General features: G+C 35.8%; 1 protein-coding gene across 1 annotated transcript in view; it reads right to left on the bottom strand.

Moving 5' to 3' along the window:
- Nucleotides 1–23,416, bottom strand: part of LOC105536188 (centlein) — a gene marked incomplete at its 3' end in the record, with an annotated part of 236,950 nt that overhangs the window by 41,890 nt on the left and 171,644 nt on the right. Inside the window, exons 14-16 of the mRNA XM_011975470.1 lie at nucleotides 13,985–14,165; nucleotides 7,592–7,685; nucleotides 7,281–7,504 (exon numbers count right to left, since the gene is read on the bottom strand). Of these exons, the coding sequence (XP_011830860.1) occupies nucleotides 7,281–7,504; nucleotides 7,592–7,685; nucleotides 13,985–14,165 (499 nt within the window). The remainder of the gene's footprint in view (nucleotides 1–7,280; nucleotides 7,505–7,591; nucleotides 7,686–13,984; nucleotides 14,166–23,416) is intronic.

The raw sequence follows: 23,416 nt of genomic DNA, 5'->3' as shown, positions 1-23,416 counted from the left end.
TGCTGACTAAAGAGTCCTTGGACCTCAAATAAACATCAGTGGTAGCCAGGCACTAGTTGCCACAGGTCTTGGGCAATAACCAATATGTTGCTAGCTTCAGGGGTGACCTAGCACAGCCTCAGCAGTGGTGGACATCGAAGCGACTGAGTCACTTCTCTCTTAACTCCAGGCAGCCCAGCATGGAAGGAGAGACTCCTTTTGTTTGGGGCAAAGTGAGGGAAGAGAATGAGAGTCTCTGTCTGGCAATCCAGGGAATTCTCCTGGATCTTACCTAAGCCCACCAAGGCAGTACAAGTCTGCAAGAATCACAGTGTTACTGGGATTAGGGTATCCCCTAGTGGAGATGCGGCTGCAGTGACCCAAGACTTAGGTCACAACACTCAATTCCTTTGAATATCTAGAAAGCCTTCTCAAGAAGGAAGAGTACAAAAAAGCCCAGAATCCAAAGATTAGGATAAATGCCTAACACTTTCATGCCCAGACACCAGCAAATATCCACAAGCATCGAAAACACTCGGGAAAACATGACCTCAATAAATGAACTAAATAAAGCACTCGTAGCTAATATCAGGGTGACAGAGAGATATGTGACCTTTCAGACAGAGAATTCAAAATTGCTGTTTTGGGGAAGCTCAATGAACCAAGAAAACACAGAAAAAAAATCAGAATCCTATCAGAGATATTTAACAAAAAGATTGAAATAATTTTTAAAAACCAATCAGATATTTTGGAGCTGAACAATTCAACTGACAAACTGAAAAATGCATCAGAGTCTCTCGACAGCAGACTTGATCAAGGAGAAGAAAGAGTAGTGAGCTTAAGGATGGGCTATTTAAAACTACACAGGGGAGAATAAAAGAAAAAAAAGAATAAAACTTGCCTATAGGATCTAGAAAATAGCCCCCAAAAGAGCAAATGTAAGAGTTACTGCCTTAAAAAGAGGGACACGGAGAAATCAGGATAGAAAGTTTACTCAAAGAAATAATAACAGAGAACTTTTCTAATCTAGAGAAAGATACTAATATTAGGTATCAGAAGGTCATAGATAACCTAGGTATCAGAGGGTCATAGAATTAAACCAAATAAGAGATTTAACCCAAAGAAGACTACCTCGAGGCATTTAATAATCAAAATCCCAAAGGTCAGGGATAAAGAAAGGATCCTAAGAGCAGAAAAAGAAAATAAATAACATATAAAAGAGCTCTAATACAGCAGACTTCTCAGTGGAAACCTTACAGGCCAGGAGAGAGTGACATGACATATTCAAAATGCTAAAGAAAAAAACATTTATCCTACAGCAAAAATATCCTTAAAACACTAAGATGAAATAAAGACTTTTCCAGACAAACAAAAGCTGAGAATTCTGCCAACACTAGACCTGTCCTACAAGAAATGCTAAAGGGAGTTCTATAACTTGAAAGAAAACGATGTAGATAAGCAGTAAGAAATCATCTGAGGTTAAAAAAAAAAAAAACTCACTGGTAATAGTATGTACATACACAAATACAGAATAACAGTGTAATTGTGATGTGTAAACAAAAAAAGATATAAATAGAAACAACAAAAACTTTAAAAGTGGGGGATTGGATCAAGTTAAAATGGAGAGTGTATATTAGGTTTCTCTTTGCTTGTCTATTGTTTTTATAATCAGAGTTTAGTTGTCATCAGTTTAAAATAATTGGTTATAAAGCATTATTTGCAAACTTCATAGTAACCTGAAATCATAAAACCTACAACAGATATACACACACACACCACGCATGAAATTAAAAACTACTACCAGAAAAATCACTTTTACACAAAGAAAAATAGGAAGGATGAAAGACAGAGAGGACCACAAAACAACCAGAAAATAAATAACAAAATGGCAGTAGCAAGTACTTGTCTATGAATAATAATACTGAATGCAAATGGACTAAACTCTCCAACCAAAAGATGCATAGTAGCTGAATGGATTAAAAAACAAGACCCAATGATACACTACCTACAAGAAACTCATTTCACCTATAAAGATGCACACACGACTGAAAATAAAGGGACGGAAAAAGATATTCCATGAAGTGGAAACCAAAAAAGAACATGAGTAGCTATACTTCTATCACATTTTTAAAATCTGTGACAAAAAATATAAAAAGAGAAAGAGAAGGTCATTATATATTGATAAAGGGGCCAATTTAGCAAGAGGATATAACAATTATAAATACCTATATATCCAGCGTCAGAGTACTCAGATATATAAAGCAAATACTGTTAGCACTAAAGAGAAAGTCAGACTTCAGTATGACAATACAATAATAGCTGGAGATCTCAATACCCTACCTTCAGCAATGGACAGATCATCCAGATAGAAAATCAACAAAGAAACATCAGACTTAATCTATATTATAAACCAAATGGACCTAATAGATATTTACAGAACACTTCATCAAATAGCTGCAGAATACACATTCTTCTCCCTAGCATATAGATGAGTCTCAAGAATACATCATATGTTAGGCCATAAAACAAATCTTAAAAATTTCAAAAAAGCTGAAATTGTATCAAGTGTTTTCTCTCATCACAAAGGAATTAAAGTAGAAATCAATAACAAGAGGAACTTTGGAAACTATAGAAACACATGGAAATTACACAGTATGTTCCTGAACGACAAGTGAAGAAATTAAGAAACAAGAAATTAAGATGAAAATTTAATAATTTCTTGAAACAAATAATCGAAGCACAACATACCAAGACCTATGGAACACAACAAAAGCAATACTAAGAGGGAAGTTTATACCTAAAAGTGCTTACATCAAAAAAGAAGAAAAATTTCAGATAAACAACCTAATGATGCATCTTGAAGAACTAGAAAAGCTAGAGCAAACCAAACCCAAAATTAGTAGATGAAAAGAAATAGTAAAGATCAGAGCAGAAATAAATGAAATTAAAATGAATAAAATATGAAAAAAATCAATAAAACAAAAAGTTGGTTTCTCAAAAAGTAAAACAAAATATACAAACCTTTAACCATACCAAGAAAAAGAGAAGACAAATAAAACCAGAGGTGAAAAAGCAGATATTACAACAGATACTGCATAAATTTAAAGCATTGTTAGTGGCTACTATCACCAACTATATGCCAATAAACTGGAAAATCTAGAACAAACAGACAAATTCCTAGACATATACAATCTACCAAGACTGAACCATGAAGAAATCCAAAACCTGAACAGACCAATAGCAAGTAACAAGAACGAAGCCCTAATAAAAAGTCTCCCAGTAAAGAAAAGTCCAGGACCCAATGGCTACACTTTGGGAGGCTGATGTGGGTGGATCACGTGAGGTCAGGAGATCGAGACCACCCTAGCCAACATGGTGAAACCTAGACTCTACTGAAAACACAAAAGTTAGCCAGGCATGGTGTTGCTTGCCTATAGTCCCTGCTACTTGGGAGGCTGAGCCAAAAAGAATTGCTTGAAACCGGGAGGTGGAGGTTGCAGTGAGCCGAGATTGTGCCACTGCACTCCAGCCTAGGTGACAGACTGAGACTCCGTCTCAAAAACAAACAAACAAACGAATAAAAACTATACTGCAATAAAAATAATGCTGTATATTATTTATCAATGTACATATGTGTGCAGCAATTTTTTTAAATTATTGGAAAATTAGCATGAACACCTGAAAGTGTCTCCAGAGATGAGTAGAAGAGGATGGGGCTGTAGATAATGATTAAATAAAAATTTAGCTTTATTTATCACATTTTCTATCTTTAAAATATACAGTGGAAGAATATATGTTAATTTCTAAAGGGTATAAGGGTATTTCTTATATGTGCTTTCTATTTTTCTGTATCTCCTAACTTTGCAAAAATCCTTTATAGAAAACAAAGTTAATTTCTCATGTTTGAATGCCTACTCTGTGAAAATATCATTCTTTTCCTACTTTTTGTCTAAATTAAATAGTGTATGACCTGCGAAACATAAATAAATCTATAAAATTAAACATTGTATGTGTATAACATTTTCCTCATATTAAAAGGGAGCTCTGAAGAATGGGGCTAGCATGTTTTTTACTCATATCTTTACTTGTGGCAACAGATATATATTTTGAACAAATGCAAAAGACTTATACTTAATTTTTCTTGAAAATAGCTGATGGCTATTTATATATTCCATCTATAGAATAATGCTTAGTATAGGGCTATAGTGCATTTCAAAATAGGTTTAAAATATTTTACTTTGATATTTACAGTACCTGCTTTTGGGAATCACAAATCTTTGTCATTTACCTAGTATACTATTTAGCTCATAGTTGTAAAATACTATCTATATGTCATACATATCTTTAGAGTAGGCAAAATGTAAAAAAAAAAAGAATACAGTTAAAGTGATGACAGCTCAATCTAAACATGTAAAAAATCTATAATCTTGGTTAAAATTTTCTTCCAAAACTTCAGCGGTTTGGCCTATACAGTTCATATTTCTTTTTCTAAGCTTTGTTGAGGAAATTCTATAATGGTTTAAAACACAATGCAATGAAACTGATAGGGAAAAAAATGCCAAAGAATACTTTGTGTTCCTCTTTTCAACCTCCTAACAAACAATGGTACTTTTAATTACATATGAAAAAGCTGAAAGTCTTTGAAAAGTTTTCCTGAATATAAAGTAATATTTTTAGTATGAAGCCTGCCCAAATATTGAAATCTATCTTAAATATTACTTATTAATGCACAATAAATTCAAGGCCTATAAGTTCAAAACCTATTAATGCCTGATTCAATACTTTGGAATAAAAAAAAATGTTGAGGGTTTTAAAATCACGAGAAACAGATACAAAATAATTAAATTAGAATATTTACCGAGCATACAGGAATTCCACCATAAATAGGCGGGAAAAGAAAGACTGAACTTAATCTGTTTTCCTAAGTTCCATTATTAAAAATATCACAGAAATCAACAGATGCTACCCAAATCCTCAAGTTGGTAACCTGAAAAATTTCTCAGTAGATGAGAATCTGGGATCTTGACATCTTCCATCCCAGTTATTATGTGAGAGCCCACGAAGTCTATACCAATGTATTAACTAAAGATAATTTATCTGTATCTATGTAATACTTGGGGAGTTACTTTATCAGTAGAGAATTCTTAGTTACCACATCAGTTACATATCCCTATGTACAGAATATTCAACTTAAATCTAATTCTAGTTAATTCTAGTTAATCACTCGTTACATTTATTTGAGTTCATAGCGATTTTTGAGATGGAAAATTTCTAAATTCTGATTCTTATTCTTTCCTGAAGTACTTTTTGAATATTAGATGTTCTTGGACCTTTCTATCATCTAAAGAAAATCTGTATTAAAAATAAAATTACATATAACAATGAAATATAAGTTATACCTATAACATAGTAGCAAAAGTAAGATATTTACCTTAGAATAGATAAGATTTGAAATAGCTAGAATTGAGAGTAGCTTCAGGGAGAAATTCATATTAAAGTAACTCATTTGATCATCTATAACATACTCTCTCTAAAATGCACATGAACCATATAGTGACTGAAGTGCTTTTTATTCCTCCTAATTTTCTCTTTACAAGTAGTTGAAATCTGTGCTAAAATGTGGATTTCTTACTTGATACTACCAAGTATGGCATCTCAAAAATTATAAGAAAGGAAATTAAAATTGGTAGTGAAAAGGAAAAAAAAAAAGTATGTCTAACACAGATTTTTAGTTGAATCCCTAGTGTACTATTTTTATTTTTCTCATAGTGTATGTAATTTAAGAAACTCCCAAGAAGTAACTATACCACTACTTTTCAAACTCTCAACGAAGAAAATTCCTCTTCCAAGGAGAATAAGTAAAATAGTTTTTATAACAACTCTAACGTTTTATAATTTTCCTCTGACAATGTCAGAATTTACTCTTATGAAAAGCCTGTGGTCTAGTATATTATTTAAGAGAACACTGAAAAGTTCAATTGTTTTTTGTGTAATAAGATTGAACAATTAAAGCTGAGAATTTTTTGTTTCTTTTAAAAAATGTTCTTTCATGTCACTTTGCTATTTGCACAAAAAAAAAACCTTAGGAATACATATAGTTTATAATATCATGGCGAGATATAAAACAATGTCATTTAACTAGAGAAGAAAGAAAGGAAGAGTAGGAGAAAGGAAAAGGAAAGAGAAGAAAGAGAGGATATTAAAGAGAAGAAAAGAAAATACTAGCCAGTAAAATATATATGGGATGAAATCATTCTAGGAAATGTGGTTCCTATACAGTGGTTGTGGTATCAGTGACTGTGTCTACATTGTAACATAGAGCTCAGTCTCATCTGGTATCCCCCACTGCCACATTTCCAACGGCCAAGCCTGTAAAATTCAGAAACTTCTGGTGTAAGCTGGAATGCAGCTAAGGTTTGGGTACAAGGCTACTCTGGGAATAAAGTCAGAACACAATTCTTAACTGTCATAACACTAATCCTTCACCATTAAAATGTTTATATGGATTGTTTGAATCAAAGCACTAGATATTAGAATTAGAGAATTTAAGTGTAACTTAAAATTGTGTGTGACAGTGATTTAAATACTGTTTTCTAATATAATGAAATATTTTTTTCTCTGCAAAATAATTTTCTAACAAATCATTCATTCCACAAGCAAATAACATAAAGAATGGAGACCTAAAGAACAAAAAACCTTTTCTTTTTCGTTTGCTTTAAGTTCATCTCAAAGTGTAAGTTAAACTTATGCTTTAAGATTACCTTACCAGGAGTAAGGTATAATGTGACTATTTGCCTGAGTAAAAAGAACCATGCATAGGTTACTGGAATACATTAAAATAGATACTTATATTAAAATCTTCACATTTTACACTAGTATTTGCAAAGAGTAACTGATTAATATATTAGTTTAATAATGTAACTTATCATAAACACAAAGTTTCAAACATAGGGAAATGCATAAGCTATATATATGTATGAAGCCTGCTTTTAAAAACTAAGATGTAACACAATACAAAACATGTAAAAATATTTCAAAGATGAGAAAAACTAAGTGGAACAGGAACGCTAGTAAAGTGTCTTTTTGATTCAGAGTTCCCTCCCTCATCTATGTTATCCTTTAATATGAGCCTTATTAAAGAAGTCCAGTAATTAAACTAATTATATTAGTAAACAGTACCTGGGATTTTTTAAAACTCATAGACCTGCCTAACACAAATATAAACTAAACAATACATGTAAAACAAAATATCCACTTTTACAATATAGTATACAATTATTCAATCTTAAAGTTCTCTTTACCTTTATTGTCTGCCTGCTTGTCTGAAATCGTTGATCAGATACTTGCTGTTGATGGAGGAGCTTTTCATTAACTTCTTTATATTCTTTAACAGACAATTCTGCTGTTTTCTTGGCATTCTGAAGTACGCTGTTTTGTTGTTGCAAGGATATAATCCGTTCTCGTAATAAAATAACATTGCTACTTGATTTCTGGGCAGTTATATTTCTGTATTTTTCTCTGTTGACTATATAAAAATAATATTGTTCATAGTATTTGAAAAATTAGATTTAATTTTTAAAAGACATATTGTTAATTGCATACACATTCTTACCTCTAGTAGGAACTGCTGTATGTGAACTCTTTTGCATCTTATAATTCTTCTTTTGAAAAGTTGGTTTTTTGGCATTCTTATCATGAAAATAGTCCTAAATTTGAAGGTTTCATAATAATTGTATTATTCTTCAATAACAAGATCAAGTGAACTAATAAAAATAACATTTCTTCACTTAAAAATACAATTGTTTATGCAGAATTTTTTAAAAAAGTCTGTGGGAGGCCAAGGCAGGAGGACTGCTTGAGGCCAGGAGTTTGAGACCAGTCTGGGCAACATAGCAAGACTGTCTCTCACAAAAAAATTTGAAAAAAATTTTTTTTTAACTCTAGATGATAAAATTCTATAACTGATACCAAGAATTTACAAATGTACTTACATACACTGAACTTAAACTAGCAGGCAGAAGATACAGATACAAAATCAACTCCAAAGAAGTAGAAATTTAATCTAGGGACAGCTTAAAAACTTAGGAGTAAATATGATAACAGTAACAAAAGTAAAATGTGAATAATTGATAACTTATTCTCTGAAAATATAGGCCCTTTTCTCAAATACTCTATTATATGCTGACAAATGAAGCTAATAGCCTTCTGACAAAGCCAAAAATAAGGCTGACAATAATAAAATAACTTCCTGAAGCTGTATGTTTTCTTCATGGCACTCTAATACATGGAGGCTGAACAAAATGAAGCCTTTGTTGACTTTTGTTTTAAAATGTTTCACCAATTTAAAAATGAATATATTAGTAGTAAAACATGAGGTCTTAAGTTTTTTTTTTTTTTTTGAGATAGAGTTTGGCTTTGTCACTCAGGCTGGAGTGCAGTGGCACAATTTCAGTTCACCGCAACCTCCGCCTCCTGGGTTCAAGCGATTCTCATGCCTCAGCCTCTCAAGTACCTGGGACTACAGGTGCACACCACAACCCTCAGCTAATTTTTGTATTTTTAGTAGATATGTGGTTTCACAATGCCATCCAGGCTGGTTTCAAACTCCCGGCGTCCAGTGACCCATTTGCCTCGTCCTCCCAAAGTGTTGGGATTATGGGCGTGAGCCACAGTGCCCAGCCTTGTTTAAGAATTTATTGGCTGGGAAACATAGATATATTCAATCTAGAAAATTATTTCTTATTTGAAAAAGAACTTTTTAAAAAATCCCAATCCAGCAACAAATCACCTGAAAGTCATGAAACCAATTAACACATACACCAGAAGTCTATATCTAAAATAAGGTTTTCTTTTAAACTGATTAGTTTCAGAAATTATAAAATCCTAACAATGTTTCATTTCTCAAAATATTTTTGAAATGCTTCATTTAAACTTATCTTCAGAACCGGCATATAAATTTTTAATTGCTTATTAAGATTCAATTAGTATTTAAGTATCAGCCATGCACTGAGCACTGTTAAAAAAAAAATCCAAAATACAACTACCAATTGAATTACTAATATCAGTCACCAGATTTGGTATCCAATTAATAGTAGCTAAAATTAAATTACAAAGAAGTGGGCTTCTGTTTCCAGTACTATTACTGAACACAAACTCAAGAAAACTCTCATACTATGAAACAAACACACCTACAGTGTATTTCTAACATGGCAAAAAATAAAAAGGAAATTGTCAGAGGCCAACAATGAAGTGAAAGCAGAAATTCAGAGACCATACAAAAGTGACCAACAATGTAGCCAGCAACATGTAGAACAACCAACAATCCCTTGTGATCTTGAAATTCCACTTAAATAGCAACACAGAATGCAGAAGGCAAGAAAGAAAGCCTAGTTCCCAATCCAAGATGAGAAATTTGAGGTCAGAAAGCTATGGTATTGTATACGTCAATAGTTAGCTCCTTTCTATTGCTGAGAAGTTTCCCGTGTTACAGATGTACCACAGTTTGTTTAGCTGTTCAGCTACTGAAGAGAATTTTGGTGGTTCCCAGTTTTCAGCTACTACAAATAAAGGGGCTTTGATCATTCATGTACAAGTTTTTTTGGTAAACATATATTTTCATGTCTGTGGGATGTGTCTAAGGGTGTGATAGCTGGGTTGTATGGTAAATTTAGTTTTTTAAGAAACTGACAAACTTTTTCAGAGTGCTGTATTGTAGAATTTTATATTCACATGAACAATATATGAGAGATCCAGTTTCCCTGTCCCCTTGGTCAGCACTTGCTATTTTCACTAATTTTTACTTTAGCTGTTCCCTAATACGGATGTTGAAAATCTTTACATGTGCTTATTTGCCATCCATATATCCTTTTTTGGTAAAATGTTTGCTCCTGTCTTTTGCCTATTTTGTAACTGGATTGTTTAATTTCTTCCTGTTGAGTGTTCAGCGTGCTTTATATATTCAAGCTATAAGACTTTTGTCAGACACATGGTTTTTAAATATTCATCTCGCTCTATGGCTTGTCTTTTCATCTTCTATGTAGTGTCTTTTGAAGAGCAGAAGTTCTTAATTTTAATGAAGTCGAATTTACTGACGTTTTCTTTTATGGATCGTGCTTTTGGTATCATGTCTAAAAACTCTTCACTCAGCTCTAAGACTTGAAGATTTTCTCTTACATTTCTTTCTGAAAGTTTTATGATTTAATATTCTACATTTATATGTGATCCACCTCAAATTAACTTTTGCATAAAGTGTAAAGTGTAGGTATAGGTTCCTTTATTTTTTGCACAGAAATATCCAATTGTTCCAGCGCCATTTTTGGAAAACATTATCCTTCCTTTGCACCTTTGTCAAAAATCAGTTGTTCATACTTGTGTGGATCCATTTCAAGATTCTCTGTTCCATTATGTGAATAATAATGGTGGGTGTATGGTGCCATCAGTCTTGACATCTGAATCAATTTTGGGTGATAAAGATTAATGCCACTACCTGTGGGGCAAACATAGTTATTTAATTTTTCAGTCCTAAAATTTAGATTTGGGTATTTTTATATCTTCTACCTATTTGCTGAGACTTTCTAATTCTTTATTGGGATATTCTACTGCTTTTTGTTTTAGGCCTATTTTGTTTTGTTTAGGCCTGTCCATAATTGCTTGTTGAAGCATTTTGATGGCAGCAACTTTAATATACTTGTCACATGCAGATGCCTCCTAACATACAATGGGTATCCATTATTACATCCTGATAAACTCATTAAGTTGAAGACATCATAAATCAAAAATGCATTTAATACATCTAACCTACCAAACATCATAGCTTAGCCTAGCCTACTCAGAACACTTACATTAGCCTATACCTGGGCAAAATCATCTAACACAAAGCTTATTTTATAATAAAGTATTGAATATGTCATGTAATGTATTTATTGAATATTGTCCTGAAAGTGATAAAAAGAACCGTTGTACGGGTACTCAATGTACAGTTTCTACTGAACATGTATCAATTTCACACCAACATAAAGTAGAAAAGTTTTAACTCAAACCATTGTAGTGAGTTGGGGACTGTGTGTAACTCCGACATCTGTCATCCTGCTGTTGGCTTCTGTTGATTGTCTTTTCTTGTTATAATTAAGGTTTTCCTGGATCTTGGTATAAGGTGTGATTTTCAACTGTATCCTGGACATTTTGGCTATTATATTTCAAGGTTCTGTATCTTACTTGAATCTTATTTGAAAAGGCCTCATCTGACACCACACTGATGGGGCAAGGAGCACACCATCTAATTACTGCCAGTTGGAAGTGGCAGTCTTAGTTGACAAACTGGTTGGGGAGGGCCACCTCATTACTGCTTGGTGGAGGCAGAACTTCAGGCTACCCAATAGGCATCTGCTGATACCATCATGGCTGGATAATGGAGGGGGACCTCGTTAATGTTCCCCACTAGGCTTCCACTGACATCATGGGGAGGGGGTTGGGGCTTGTTAGGTGTGAGTGGTAATTAAATTCCCCATCTCTGCACTTGGCCTCTGAAATTATCTTGCTCAGAAGCGAAAGGCATTTCATGCTGAATGGAGATGGATATCCACGTTCCCTATGTGATATCCAGTGACATGGAAAGGAGGGAGCCAGCGGTTCTTAACCTTTTTGGCACCAAAAACCAGTTTTGTGGAAAAACATTTTTGCATGGATGGGGGGTGGAGGGGGTTGGGGAGTTGGAGATGGTTTCGGGATGAAATTGTTCTACCTCAGATCATCAGGCATTAGATTATCACAAGGAGCGGCAACCTAGATCCCTTGCATGCACAGATCACAATAGGGTTCATGCTCATGTGAGAGTCTAATGCCTCCGCTGATCTAACGGGAGGCAGAGCTCAGGCCGTAACAATGGCTCACCCACCTCTCACCTTCTGCTGTGTGAGTCATTTCCTAGCAGGCCACAACAGGTACCAGTCTGCAGCCCAGGGGTTGGGGATCCCAGGAGGAGGTCATTATCACTAGCTCCACACTTGGTCTTCTCTGGCATCACTCTGATAGGAGGAGGAGAGGTGAAGAGTATCTACTTATTGCCAGGTAAGAGTGGGAATCTAAGTTCCCATTAGGTCTTTACAGATGGGGCTGGAAACAGGGTTGCAATTTTTTCTGTGGTGTTTGCCTGGAGTAGGACACTTAACTGTGTAAGCTTCTCTGTCTTGCTAGGCTGGCCTTTTCCAGGTGACTTGGCTAAAAGAAGGGTTTTATCCGGGGCATGTATTGTCTGACCTACTGGGGTTTCTAGGTTGGGGATTTCAAGTACCCAGGCCAGGATACATGAAGCAAAATGAAAACCCAGAGAACTCACCACCATGTTGTTCCTTGAGTGATGAGGTACCTAGCTGGTCTGCTGCCTTCTCTCCACCTTTCAGCATCTTCTTCTTGTTTTATATTAATTTTGGTTAATAGAGTCACTATCAAAATCTCAAAAAAAGTTTTTGTAGAACTTAAACTGATTTTAAATTCATTTTGAAGAGTAAAGGACCAAGAAGAGACTCTTGATGAACAAGAAGGTAGGAAACTTGTTCAACAAGCAATCAAGACTACTAAAATGAAACTAAGACAGCATGATACTGACACATTTACTGAAGGAATAGAAGAAAAAGCCTAGATAAATATCCCTATGTTTATGTACATTTGATTTACAATAAAGGTGGCACCTTTGAAAAAAGCAAGGAAAAAGTTCATGACAAACATTGGGGAAAAATTGGTAAAATTAATCCCTATCTTACATCACATGAAAAAAATCAATACTAGACATTGATGTGAAAATCAAAACAGAAAAATATAGGAAAAGATAACATGAAAGGTCATATAGGATATATCTATGTTACAGTAAGCAATGCATTATACAGAACACAAAATGTGCTATTCATAAACAAAAAATTGGTAAGTTTGGCCACTTTAGAATTGAGATGCTATATTCTTCAGAAGACTCCAGAAAGAAGAGTAAAAAGGCACACCATGGAGTAGGAAAAGATATCTACAATACATAACTAACAAAAGGCTCATATATAGCATACATAAAAATTTCTAAGCCAGTAAGAAAAATACAGATAACTCATTTGGAAAATGGGCAGAGACTTGAAGACGCAATTTACTAAAGAATTCCAAATGGCCAATAACCATGAGAAAGTACTGAACATCGTATTAGTAATCACAGAAACTTAAACTCACAATGATATACCTCAACATACACAAAAAAGTAGCTGAAATGAGAAAGATTAACCTATCAAGTGTCAATGAAGAGCAGCAAAAATTTCTGTAAAATCTATTTATCAATCAATCAGCAGGCATTCAGCATATATTCTTGGTCTGTACTTCATTCTGGTAGTAACTAAAGAAGACCTTTCCTCCAAAGTGCTGGTAAGAGCTCAAAAAATAAATGTTTTTGAATTATGTTTTAAAAGAACCTTATAGGTTAATTCAAAGACAACCTAATTTTTACAACAAAATAAAAATGAACTTTCCTTAATTTTTCACTGATTTATGCTAAATAGGTAAACATTTGGTGTCATGTTGTATCAGTAGTAGGAATTACTGAAAAAGTTGTATTAGAACTTCAATTTTTCAAAATTTAAAATACATTGAGAAGTTAGCTAAAATAAGTAATTTAAAGATTTAATCAGACTAAATGACTTTATCATTGCAAAGACTAATATACAAAAAGAAGTTTCCTCACTTGGAATATTTCATATACCTGAAAACAATAATGAGCTTATTAACCACTTTTTTGCTGAGATATATATATATTAAGAATTATAATAATAGTATTTATTTTCATTTTTGTCTATGAAAAAGCTAACAAACAAGTACCTGAAAATTATTTAAAAGTGAATATTTTCACTGTATACTTCAAAGAAGACTTAACTTTTAAGAATTCAAATTAAATCAATAGTAACTTTTATTTACTTAAGTTATAAAGCATAAGATAAAATTTAAAACATAGCATACAATTAAGCAAAATTGTGTCATTTACCGTTGGGGTCTTGCCATCTATATTTAAATATGTCTGTACTATTTCTTTTCCTTTTGTTTGGCTGTCTTCTGTTGGATCACTTTCTTTCTGGTCTTTTCCACCTTCTGTAGGACTTATTTTCTGGGATGTTTCTACAATAATTGTTCCCAAAGTTTGAGAGGTCTGTGCTTCAGAATCACTGCTTTTCAGAAAAAAGTAGGGACATAAAACCCAAGAATAAAAGTTGTTACATGTGCTTGTCTTAAGTTCAAGACCAAATAATATTTTAGGATAGACTGTATATAAAGCTGCAAGTTTAATGTGGGCATTTACTGGTTCTCAATGTAAAAGGGAAAATCAGTCTAAATATACTGTACAAAATTAAAGAATTCCATCAAGAAAACAGATTATCTAATTTCAAATCCCTACCAACATCATTTCTATAGTACTTCTACCAAGTCTTAACTCAGGAAGCATTTGCTATAACACTTCCAAGGTTGGAGCATGCATTACTTTCCCAACATGGCCAGAAAAGTTTAATATTTCTAACAAAGTTTTTCCTTCACCTGAAACAAAATTTGACTCTCTGAAGCTTTCACCCACTGATTCTAGTTCCATCCCTTATGGCTATTTATCATTCAATAAAATACTTCTTAAGCACCAACTATGGGCCCAGGTACTTTTTTTTTTTTTTTTTTTTAAAAGACAGAATCTCGCTGTGTCACCCAGGCTGGAGTGCAGTGGCGTGATTTCAGCTCACTGCAACCTCGGCCTCCTGGGTTCACGCCATTCTCCAGTCACAGCCTCCCCAGTAGCTGGGATTACAGGCGCCCGCCACCACGCCCGGCTAATTTTTTAGTAGAGACGGGGTTTCATTGTGCTAGCCAGGATGCTCTCAATCTCCTGACCTCGTGATCCGCCCACTTCAGCTTCCCAAAGTGCTGGGATTACAGGCGTGAGCCACTGCACCCAGCCAGGCCCAGGCACTTTTGTTGGCATAAAGGCTAAGGTAGTAGTGAACAAAGTAGAAAAAAAATCCCTTCCCTCATGTAACCTTTATCCTGGTAAGGGTAGAGGGACAGAAAACAAGAATAAGGAGTAAAATACATAGTATGTTAATAGTGATGTGTTAAAGAGAAAAAAATAAACAAAAATCAACAAGGGTAGGGGACAGGAAGTGTTGAGATTGTGTGAAACATATAAGTAAGTCCCTTTCCTGCATGGATGAGCTTTTAACTATTTAGACATTGTTATATGCTGCTTGAGATACCATGAAGAATAACATCCCTAGCTTGTTCAAATGTTCCTAACATATATATTTTTGAGATGCCTTATCTCCCTGGTCAATCTTTTTTTTTTTTTTTTTTTGAGATAGAGTCTCACTCTGTTGTACCCAGGCTGGAGTGCAGTGGCATGATCTTGGCTCACTGCAACCTCCGCCTCCCGGGTTCAAGCGATTCTCCTGCCTCAGCCTCCCGAGTAGCTGGGATTATAGGTACCCGCCACCATGTCCGGCTAATTTTTTGTATTTTTAGTAGAGATGGGGTTTCACCGTGTTGGTCAGGCTGGTCTCGAACTCCTGATCTCAGGTAATCCACCTGCCTCAGCCTCCCAAAGTGCTGGAATTATAGGCATGAACCACCACGCCTGGCCTCCCTCGTCACTCTTGAATGTGTTTCAGCTCATCATGATGGAGCATCATGTCCAGAATTCAGTTTCATATTCCTGGGACACTATGAGAGATACTGAGTAACACTCTTGGTAGATGCAGACTAAAAGTGTGTAAGCTTCTTTAGCATGTACATCATGCTACAGACTCAACTAAGATTTAACAAAACCACCTAAAGTATTTCAAATAAGATTTAACAAAATCACCCAGACAACTATTAAAGCCACATATTTCTCCCATTGTACAGTGCAACTGGTATTTTACAGCCAAGTAAACTATCCTGTAGGTATTTGTGTAAATATATTCCCGGTCTATTGAGATCTTTGGGGATCTTGATTCTATTGTGTAACATATTTTACATCCCTTTCAACATCATGTTAATCACAATTTGATAAACATGCTTCAATGGAATTTAGATGTTCTGTATTTAGTGTAATTCTATTTTAAAAGGTTACTGGTTAGTCTGATAAGAATTTCCCTTGAAGAACCCATACTGGCTTTGAGAAATCACTATTTCTTTTAAGAAATATTCATAAAGTATTCTTTGATAATGTCCTAGAACCTTATTTAGGATTTATTTCAAAAACATCAACTGTAGAATTATCCTTGTGTTTTTAATATCACAACTACACTTTTCTGTTTTCCATATTCTCATACCACTTGGGTTCTCCTTCAAAATACCAATAGCAATTGATCAAATCTACAAGTTATTTCAATATCCTAGAATTCATTATTTCTGAATCAGAATACTATAATTTGCTTACATGTTCTACTATAATTGTTTACCTCTTTTTGTGTTCTATTCCTCTTTTTTGTTTGGCCAAAACTTAGCAGAAATTCAATATGTAATGCCCAAAATGGTATGAAAGGTGTCATAAAAAGCAGTATATTTCATAATAAGACACTCTCAAAACAAACTATTTAGATTTGATTGGAGAGCCCTTGTTGGGGGGTAGGCAGGGGCAGCAGCAGGGAGGCGTGTCTCTTAGTGATGGGGCAGAGTGCTTCCTTCTCTTTATAATTCTTTATTCATTCATTATTCAAAAAAAACATTTATTGAATGGCTACTATGCCCTATGCATGTGAAAGAATTGATGAACAAATTCTACAAATAAGTTTCCAGTCTATCCACGAAGAAAACAATAAGCACAATAAATCTGAAATATGATATAGTATGTTATAAATTATTAAGTGCGACTGGGGAAAAAATGAGCAAGAGGAAGGAATCCAAATTATGGGAGGTAAAATGGCAGCAGGCTGAAATCTGAAATAGATTGATCATTAGTAATACTGAAGCAAAAACTTAGAGGAGAGGGAGTTGGTTGTTTTAGATATGTGGCTAAATACATTCCAGGCAGAAGACACCATCAAACTCAAATCCCTAAGGTAGAAGTTCCTGCTTTCAGGGAGCAACAATCAGCCCACTGTGGGTAGAACACAGTAAATATGGACTAAAGACAAGGTTGAAAGCAGAGAGGGTGGTTAGGAAAGTTCTTTTCATATTCCAGGCAACTGATGATAGATAAAAGAGTGATGACAACCAAACTGATAAGAAATGGTCAACTTCTGGATATTTTTCTAAAGAAATCCACCAAGATTTCCTGATAGAGTAGATGTAATGACTGACAGAAAGACCGGAATCAAAGATGGTATCAAGCTTTTGGTCAGTGCAACTGTAAAGATAGAATTATCATTAGTGAGAAAGAGGAAGACAGCAGATGAAATAGGCTTGGTGGGATAAAGCCCAGGAGTTTGTATTAGGCTATTTGATATCCAAGTATGATGGTAAGTTGACAGTTAACTTCACATGTCTAAAATTCAGAGCCTGACCAACATGGAGAAATCCCATCTCTACTAAAAATACAAAATTAGCCGGGCATGGTGGCGCATGCCTGTAATCCCAGCTACTCTGGAGAATCGCTTGAACCCAGGGGGCAGAGGCTGCAGTGAGCTGAGATTGCAACATTGCACTCCAGCCAGGGCAACAAGAGCAAAACTCCATTTCAAAAAATAAAAATAGTAATAATAAGATAAAATTCAGAAGTGAGGTCTAGAATGGATACATACATTTTGGGGTGCCTGGAATATAGGTGGTAACAATGATGTTAATAAATACTATGATATCACAAAACAATGAGTTTAGGTTTTAACGTGTCCTCCAAAGTTCACATCTTGGAAACATAATCCTCAACGCAACAGTGTTGGGAGGTGGAATCTAATAAGAGGTGATTAGATCATAAGGCCTCATGAATGATTTAATGTTATCATGGGAGTGAGTTTGTTATAAGAATAGGCTTGTTATAAAAGCAAATTTGGTCCCCTCTTGCTCTATCAGGCTCCTTGCCCTTCCACCTTCAGCCATGATAACACAGCTAGAAGACCCTCACCAAATGTGGTGCTCTCAACCTTGGACTTCTCAGCTTCCGGAACTGTAAGAAATAAATTTCCTTTCATTATAAGTTGCCCAGTCTGTGGTACTTTTTTTGTGTTGTTACAGCAACACAAAATGTCCAATGACTGAAGACAATATGAGGGAATGAGGGTGAATGCCACAAAACTAACAAATGACACTGAGGTTAAATATCAGTAAGAAGAAGAAAATAAAGAGTATGGTATGGCAAACTATAATAACAAGAGGTATAAATCAACTGTGTCAAATGCTGCTGAGAAGTCAAGTAAGGTGGGGACTGAGAATCCACCTTTGAATTTGGCAAAGTGGTAGTGACCCTCAAAATAATTGTTTTAGGCTGGGCGCAGTGGCTTGCACCTGTAATCCCAGCACTTTGGGAGGCTGAGGTGGGCAGACTGCGTGAGGTCAGGAGTTCAAGACCAGCCTGGCTAACATGGTTAAACCCTATTTCTACTAAAAATACAAAAATTAGCTGGGGGTGGTGGTGCAAACCTGTAGTCCCAGCTACTCGGGAGGCTGAGGTAGGAGAATCATTTGAGCCCAGGAGGCAGAGGCTGCAGTGAGCCAAGATCACACCACTGTACTCCAGCCTAGGAGACAGAGCAAGACTGTCTCCAAAAAAAAAAAAAAAAAATTTTGTTTCAGAGGGATGATGAAGGGATGAATGGAATTTGAAACAAGGATTGTATACAACTTTTTAAAATTTCACTGTCAAGGACAGCAAATACGGAGGACTACTAGGTAAAGGGGAACTAACAGGTATATAATGAATTCTCTGGTTTCCAAACATGGTCCTCCTAATTTTACCTCAATAATTGGGATAATTGCTCTGGCTAATACCGTAGCTCCTTTTGACAGTTTTTATTTCAGTATGGGGAATCCAAAATGGCCAGGGTACAATCTCAGCTTCTACCTCTATAGACCATAATTGTGTTCCCTCAGAGAACTTTCCTATCTTGGGCATCAGGACTCTCAAATCCCCTAGCCCAAGGTCATACTAATGAGAAGCAAAAATTCCTCCAGTGGGTTATTTGGTTAAATAATTACAGAGGCCACTCCAACGTAAATACTTTATTCCTGGAACTATGCATTCTTGGAGATAAAATAATAAACTGTCAGTTTAAGGCGTATATCCTAACTTCAATATTGTCTACTAGCTGGTGCCATAATGGAGCCTACTGATCATCTACTGTCCTATACAGCCAGTTGCCTTTGAATAATGAAAAATATGGTAATACCAGTGAATTTGAAGACACAGAGCATTGGCATACATCCCTTGCCATAAAATGTGTCTTTTAGCTGGGCTTGGTGGCTCATACCTGTAATTCCAGCACTTTGCAAGGCCAAGGCGGGTGAATCACCTGAGGTCAGGAGTTTATGACCAGTCTGGTCAAAATAGTGAAACCCTATCTCTATTAAAAATACAAAAATCTGCCGGGTGTGGTGGCATACACCTCTAGTCCCAGCAACTTGGGAGGCTGAAGCACAAGAATCGCTTGAACCCGGGAAGCAGAGGTTGCAGTGAGCCAAGATCACACCACTGCACTCCAATCTGGGCAACAGAGCGAGACTCTGTCTTAAACTGAAAAGAAAATGTGTCTTTCAGTCTGTTTCTCTCGGAAAACCATGACGAGGCCACCTCCCTACCTCCCAGTCCTACCCACAAGGTTGAGATCAAGGTTGAGCAAGTGCATCCAAGGAGGCAATTTTCTGCAATATCATAGGGATATATAAGTCATTTTGTAAATCTAAGAATGGTGATATTGGTAAAAATACAATAGACAAATCCATACCTAAAATATTTGAACTATTGTAAAAAAGAAATTGATGCCTCCTCCATGATGGAAGAGGCCTACTGTAATCAACCTGACACTAAGAGACTAGTTGGTTTCCTCAGGAGAATGAAGCTTTGTTTGGGATTTTGAACTGGCCTCTTCTGTCAACAGGCTGATTCAACAGTGCCAGTAGCCCAGTTGCCAGATAAGTTTTGGTGAAGGAAAGTCAATTTTGTTCAAAAGCTTGGAAGGAAAAACTGGAAAATTAGTGGCAGGACACCTGTGCGGTGTAGAAGCTATACCTGTTGCCATAGCCACTTTGTTCATGAGCCCATTAAGCAAGCCCTCAGATAGCTGTGAAATAGGCAAGATCCATACCATGGGTCATTTTGTTCACAGAATGGGCTTTGTGTGTATCTCTTCCAAAAGGTCCATCCGCCGACCTCCCCCTTGACCTCCGTGCCACCAATCTTCTGCCAACCTCCCCACAGACCTCCCTGCCACCAATCTTCCAACTTTTCTTTCCAAATTTTTGATATACTGAAAAATGCCTCCTTTGATGCACTCCCTCAACATTGATCTCAACCTTCACTACTTTCTTTGGAGTGGGAGTGGGAGTGGGAGGTAGAGAGGTGGATTAGTCAGTGTTTTTCTGGAGAAACAGAACCAATAGGATGTATGCATGTATGTATGTATTTTTAGGAATTGGTTCACATGATTGTGGAGGCTGGGAAGTCCAAATCTACAGTATGGTCCAGTAGGCTAGAAACTCAGGAGAACTAATGGTATAGCTTCAGTCCAAATGCCAGCAGGTGGAAACCCAGGAAAGTAAATTTTCTAGTTCTAGTGTGAAGTCTGGCAGGCTAGAGACCCAGAAGAACTGATGGTGCAGGTTAAATCTGAAGGCAGTTTTCTGGAGAATTTCCTCTTGCTCACAGAGGTCATTCTTTGTATTATATTCAGGCCTTCAATAGACTAAATGAGGTTCATCTCCATTCTGGAGGACAATGTGCTTTATCCGAAGCTCACTGATTTAAATGTTAACCTCATCCAAAAACACATAACAAGTTGACACATAAAATTAACCAACAGAGGGGGCTACTGTCCCTATAACTCAGTTTATTTTCACAGTGTCATCCCCTCCAGGTGGGACTTAGTTCATCAGGGAAGTTCTGGTCTTGTGGTATATACAGATCATAGAAGAACTACATTTTTCTTTTCTCAGGACACCAATTTTCTCTCTCTTGATACGATGCAAGTCATACAGCTGCTGATGGCTGTCCCGACCTGTTGGGTTTGTCATCAATTCTATTATAGATGCTATCCTTGAGATTTTGGCTATGCCTTCCTATTTGTTTTGTTTATTTTGATGGGGGATTTGTGGAAATAAAATATCCACCACTGCCGCAGCCTCTTCCCAGTAGTACTAGCTTTTTAAATAGAAAACAGCTGTCAACAGAAATCGCATAGCCTTAGGTGTCTACATGTGGTTCTTGTCATGCTTGTCAGGGATTCCATATACCATGTCTGTCTGCTACAAACATATTCATAATCTTTGGTTCACTGAGTCATCTCCTCAAACCATTAATATTTCCTGTCCATAGCACTGCCCATTTTCTATTGATGTGTCTTTTTATATGACAATTTGTAAGTGATCTTAAAATCTTCTGGATATTAGTCCTTTACCTTCTTTATGTGTTGTAAATACCTTTTCCTGGTTAGTCATTTGACTTTTAACTCTTTTTATATATCTGTTATTATACAGATGTTTAAAGTTCTATTAACATTTTTTCATATCTGGCTCTGTATTTTCATCTCTTGCTTAAGTATACTTCCTAGAGATGCTCCAAAGTTATAAACAAAGTAATCTTGTAATTTCTTGTAATACTTTAAAAATTTTCATTGTTTCATTAAACCTCGAATCTAGGCCAAGCACGGTGGCTTGCACCTGTAATCCAAATACTTTCTAAGGTCAAGGCAGGAGGATCACTTGAGACCAGAAGTTCAAAACTAGCCTGGGCAATGTAGCAAGACCTCATCTCTACAAAAAATTTGAAAAATTAGCCAGGCATGGTAGCACATGCCTGTAGTCTCAGCTCCTAAGGAGACTGAGGTAGAAGGTAGCTTGAGCCCAGGAAGTCGAGGATGCAGTAAGCCATGATTGTGCCACAGCACTCCAGCCTGGGAAACAGAGCATGACCCCATGTCATTAAAAAAAAAAAAAAAATCTCTATATGGATTTTGCTTTAATGTACCATACTATATTAGGTAGTCAGACAATGAATATTGTTTAATGATTCAAGAAATGTATTTGTTCACTTATTCTTCACAGTCTGCTATGTATATAGTCTAGTCCTCCATCAAAAACTTAACAACATGAAAGGAACTCCACTACTTTATCCTAAGATGCAGTGTCAAGAGACTAACAATATGCAAAGTTCTATGGAATCTAGATCTACAGTAACCTAGGAATCAAATGCTACGAACCTAAAGCAAGATTGCTATTTTGAGAAAGTATAGAGAAACCTATTTTCGATCAATGTAGTGGAGAACACAGCAGAATCAGGACTTCGATGAGGATCAAATGAATGTACAGGTCATTAAAAAATAGCAGTATAAAAATTTCCAAGATTAAAAATCTTTGCAATCATAAAACTAATAGTTCTACTAACTCCATGGAAAAAAATCTGGGTACAATTAAAATCAGCTTGAAAGACAAATAATTTTAGCTGAAACAAGTTTATGAAGAGATGTTCATGGAATCTTTGTGTGTGGAATCTATAAACTGCAACAAAATGCAGGCCTAAAAAAGACCTGTATTCACAATTTGAAAAATAATTCTTTGTTCAATGTGAGACTATACTGTTTGATTGCAGAATTTTTCATATTCTTAACCACAATTGGAAATGAATGAATTAACATATACATTTCGCATATACATACAAATATCCTGAGGATGGGGTAAGGGGTGTTTCAGATAGCCAAAGAAAATGATTCCTTGTAATAATAATAAACATACAGTACTGAACATGTTTTAGGTGCTATTTTAATGTTGTATCCTATTTCTTTCTCACAACGTATCTATGAATATGATCCTATCATTATGCCTATTTTATGGATAATGAAATTGAGGCATAGACAGGTCAAATAGCATGCCTATGGTCACACAGCTAGAGGATGAGAGGATTTGAACAAAAGCAGTTTGGTAACAGATTCCATGTTCCTAATCCCTAGGATATACTCTAAATAATGGTAGAGTTGGCCGGGCACAGTGGCTCACGCCTGTAATCCCAACATTTTGGGAGGCCAAGGCAGGCAGATCACGAGATCAGGAGTTCAAGACCAGCCTGGCCAACATGGTGAAACCTCATCTCTACTGAAGACACAAAAAATTAGCCAGGCATTGTGGTGCGCACCTGTAATACCAGCTACTCGAGAGGCTGAGGCAGGAGAATTGCTTGAATCCGGGAGGTGGAGATTGCAGTGAGCTGAGACTGAGCCATTGCACTCCAGCCTGGGTGATGGGGCAAGACTCTACCTCTAAATAAATAAATAAATAAAGGTAGGGTTGTGTTGGGGAGAAAAAATATGTTTCTTTT

Source organism: Mandrillus leucophaeus, unplaced genomic scaffold, assembly GCF_000951045.1.
Source record: "Mandrillus leucophaeus isolate KB7577 unplaced genomic scaffold, Mleu.le_1.0 Scaffold1560, whole genome shotgun sequence".
Lineage (NCBI taxonomy): Eukaryota > Metazoa > Chordata > Mammalia > Primates > Cercopithecidae > Mandrillus > Mandrillus leucophaeus.
This window is presented reverse-complemented; position numbering and strand designations above follow the sequence as displayed.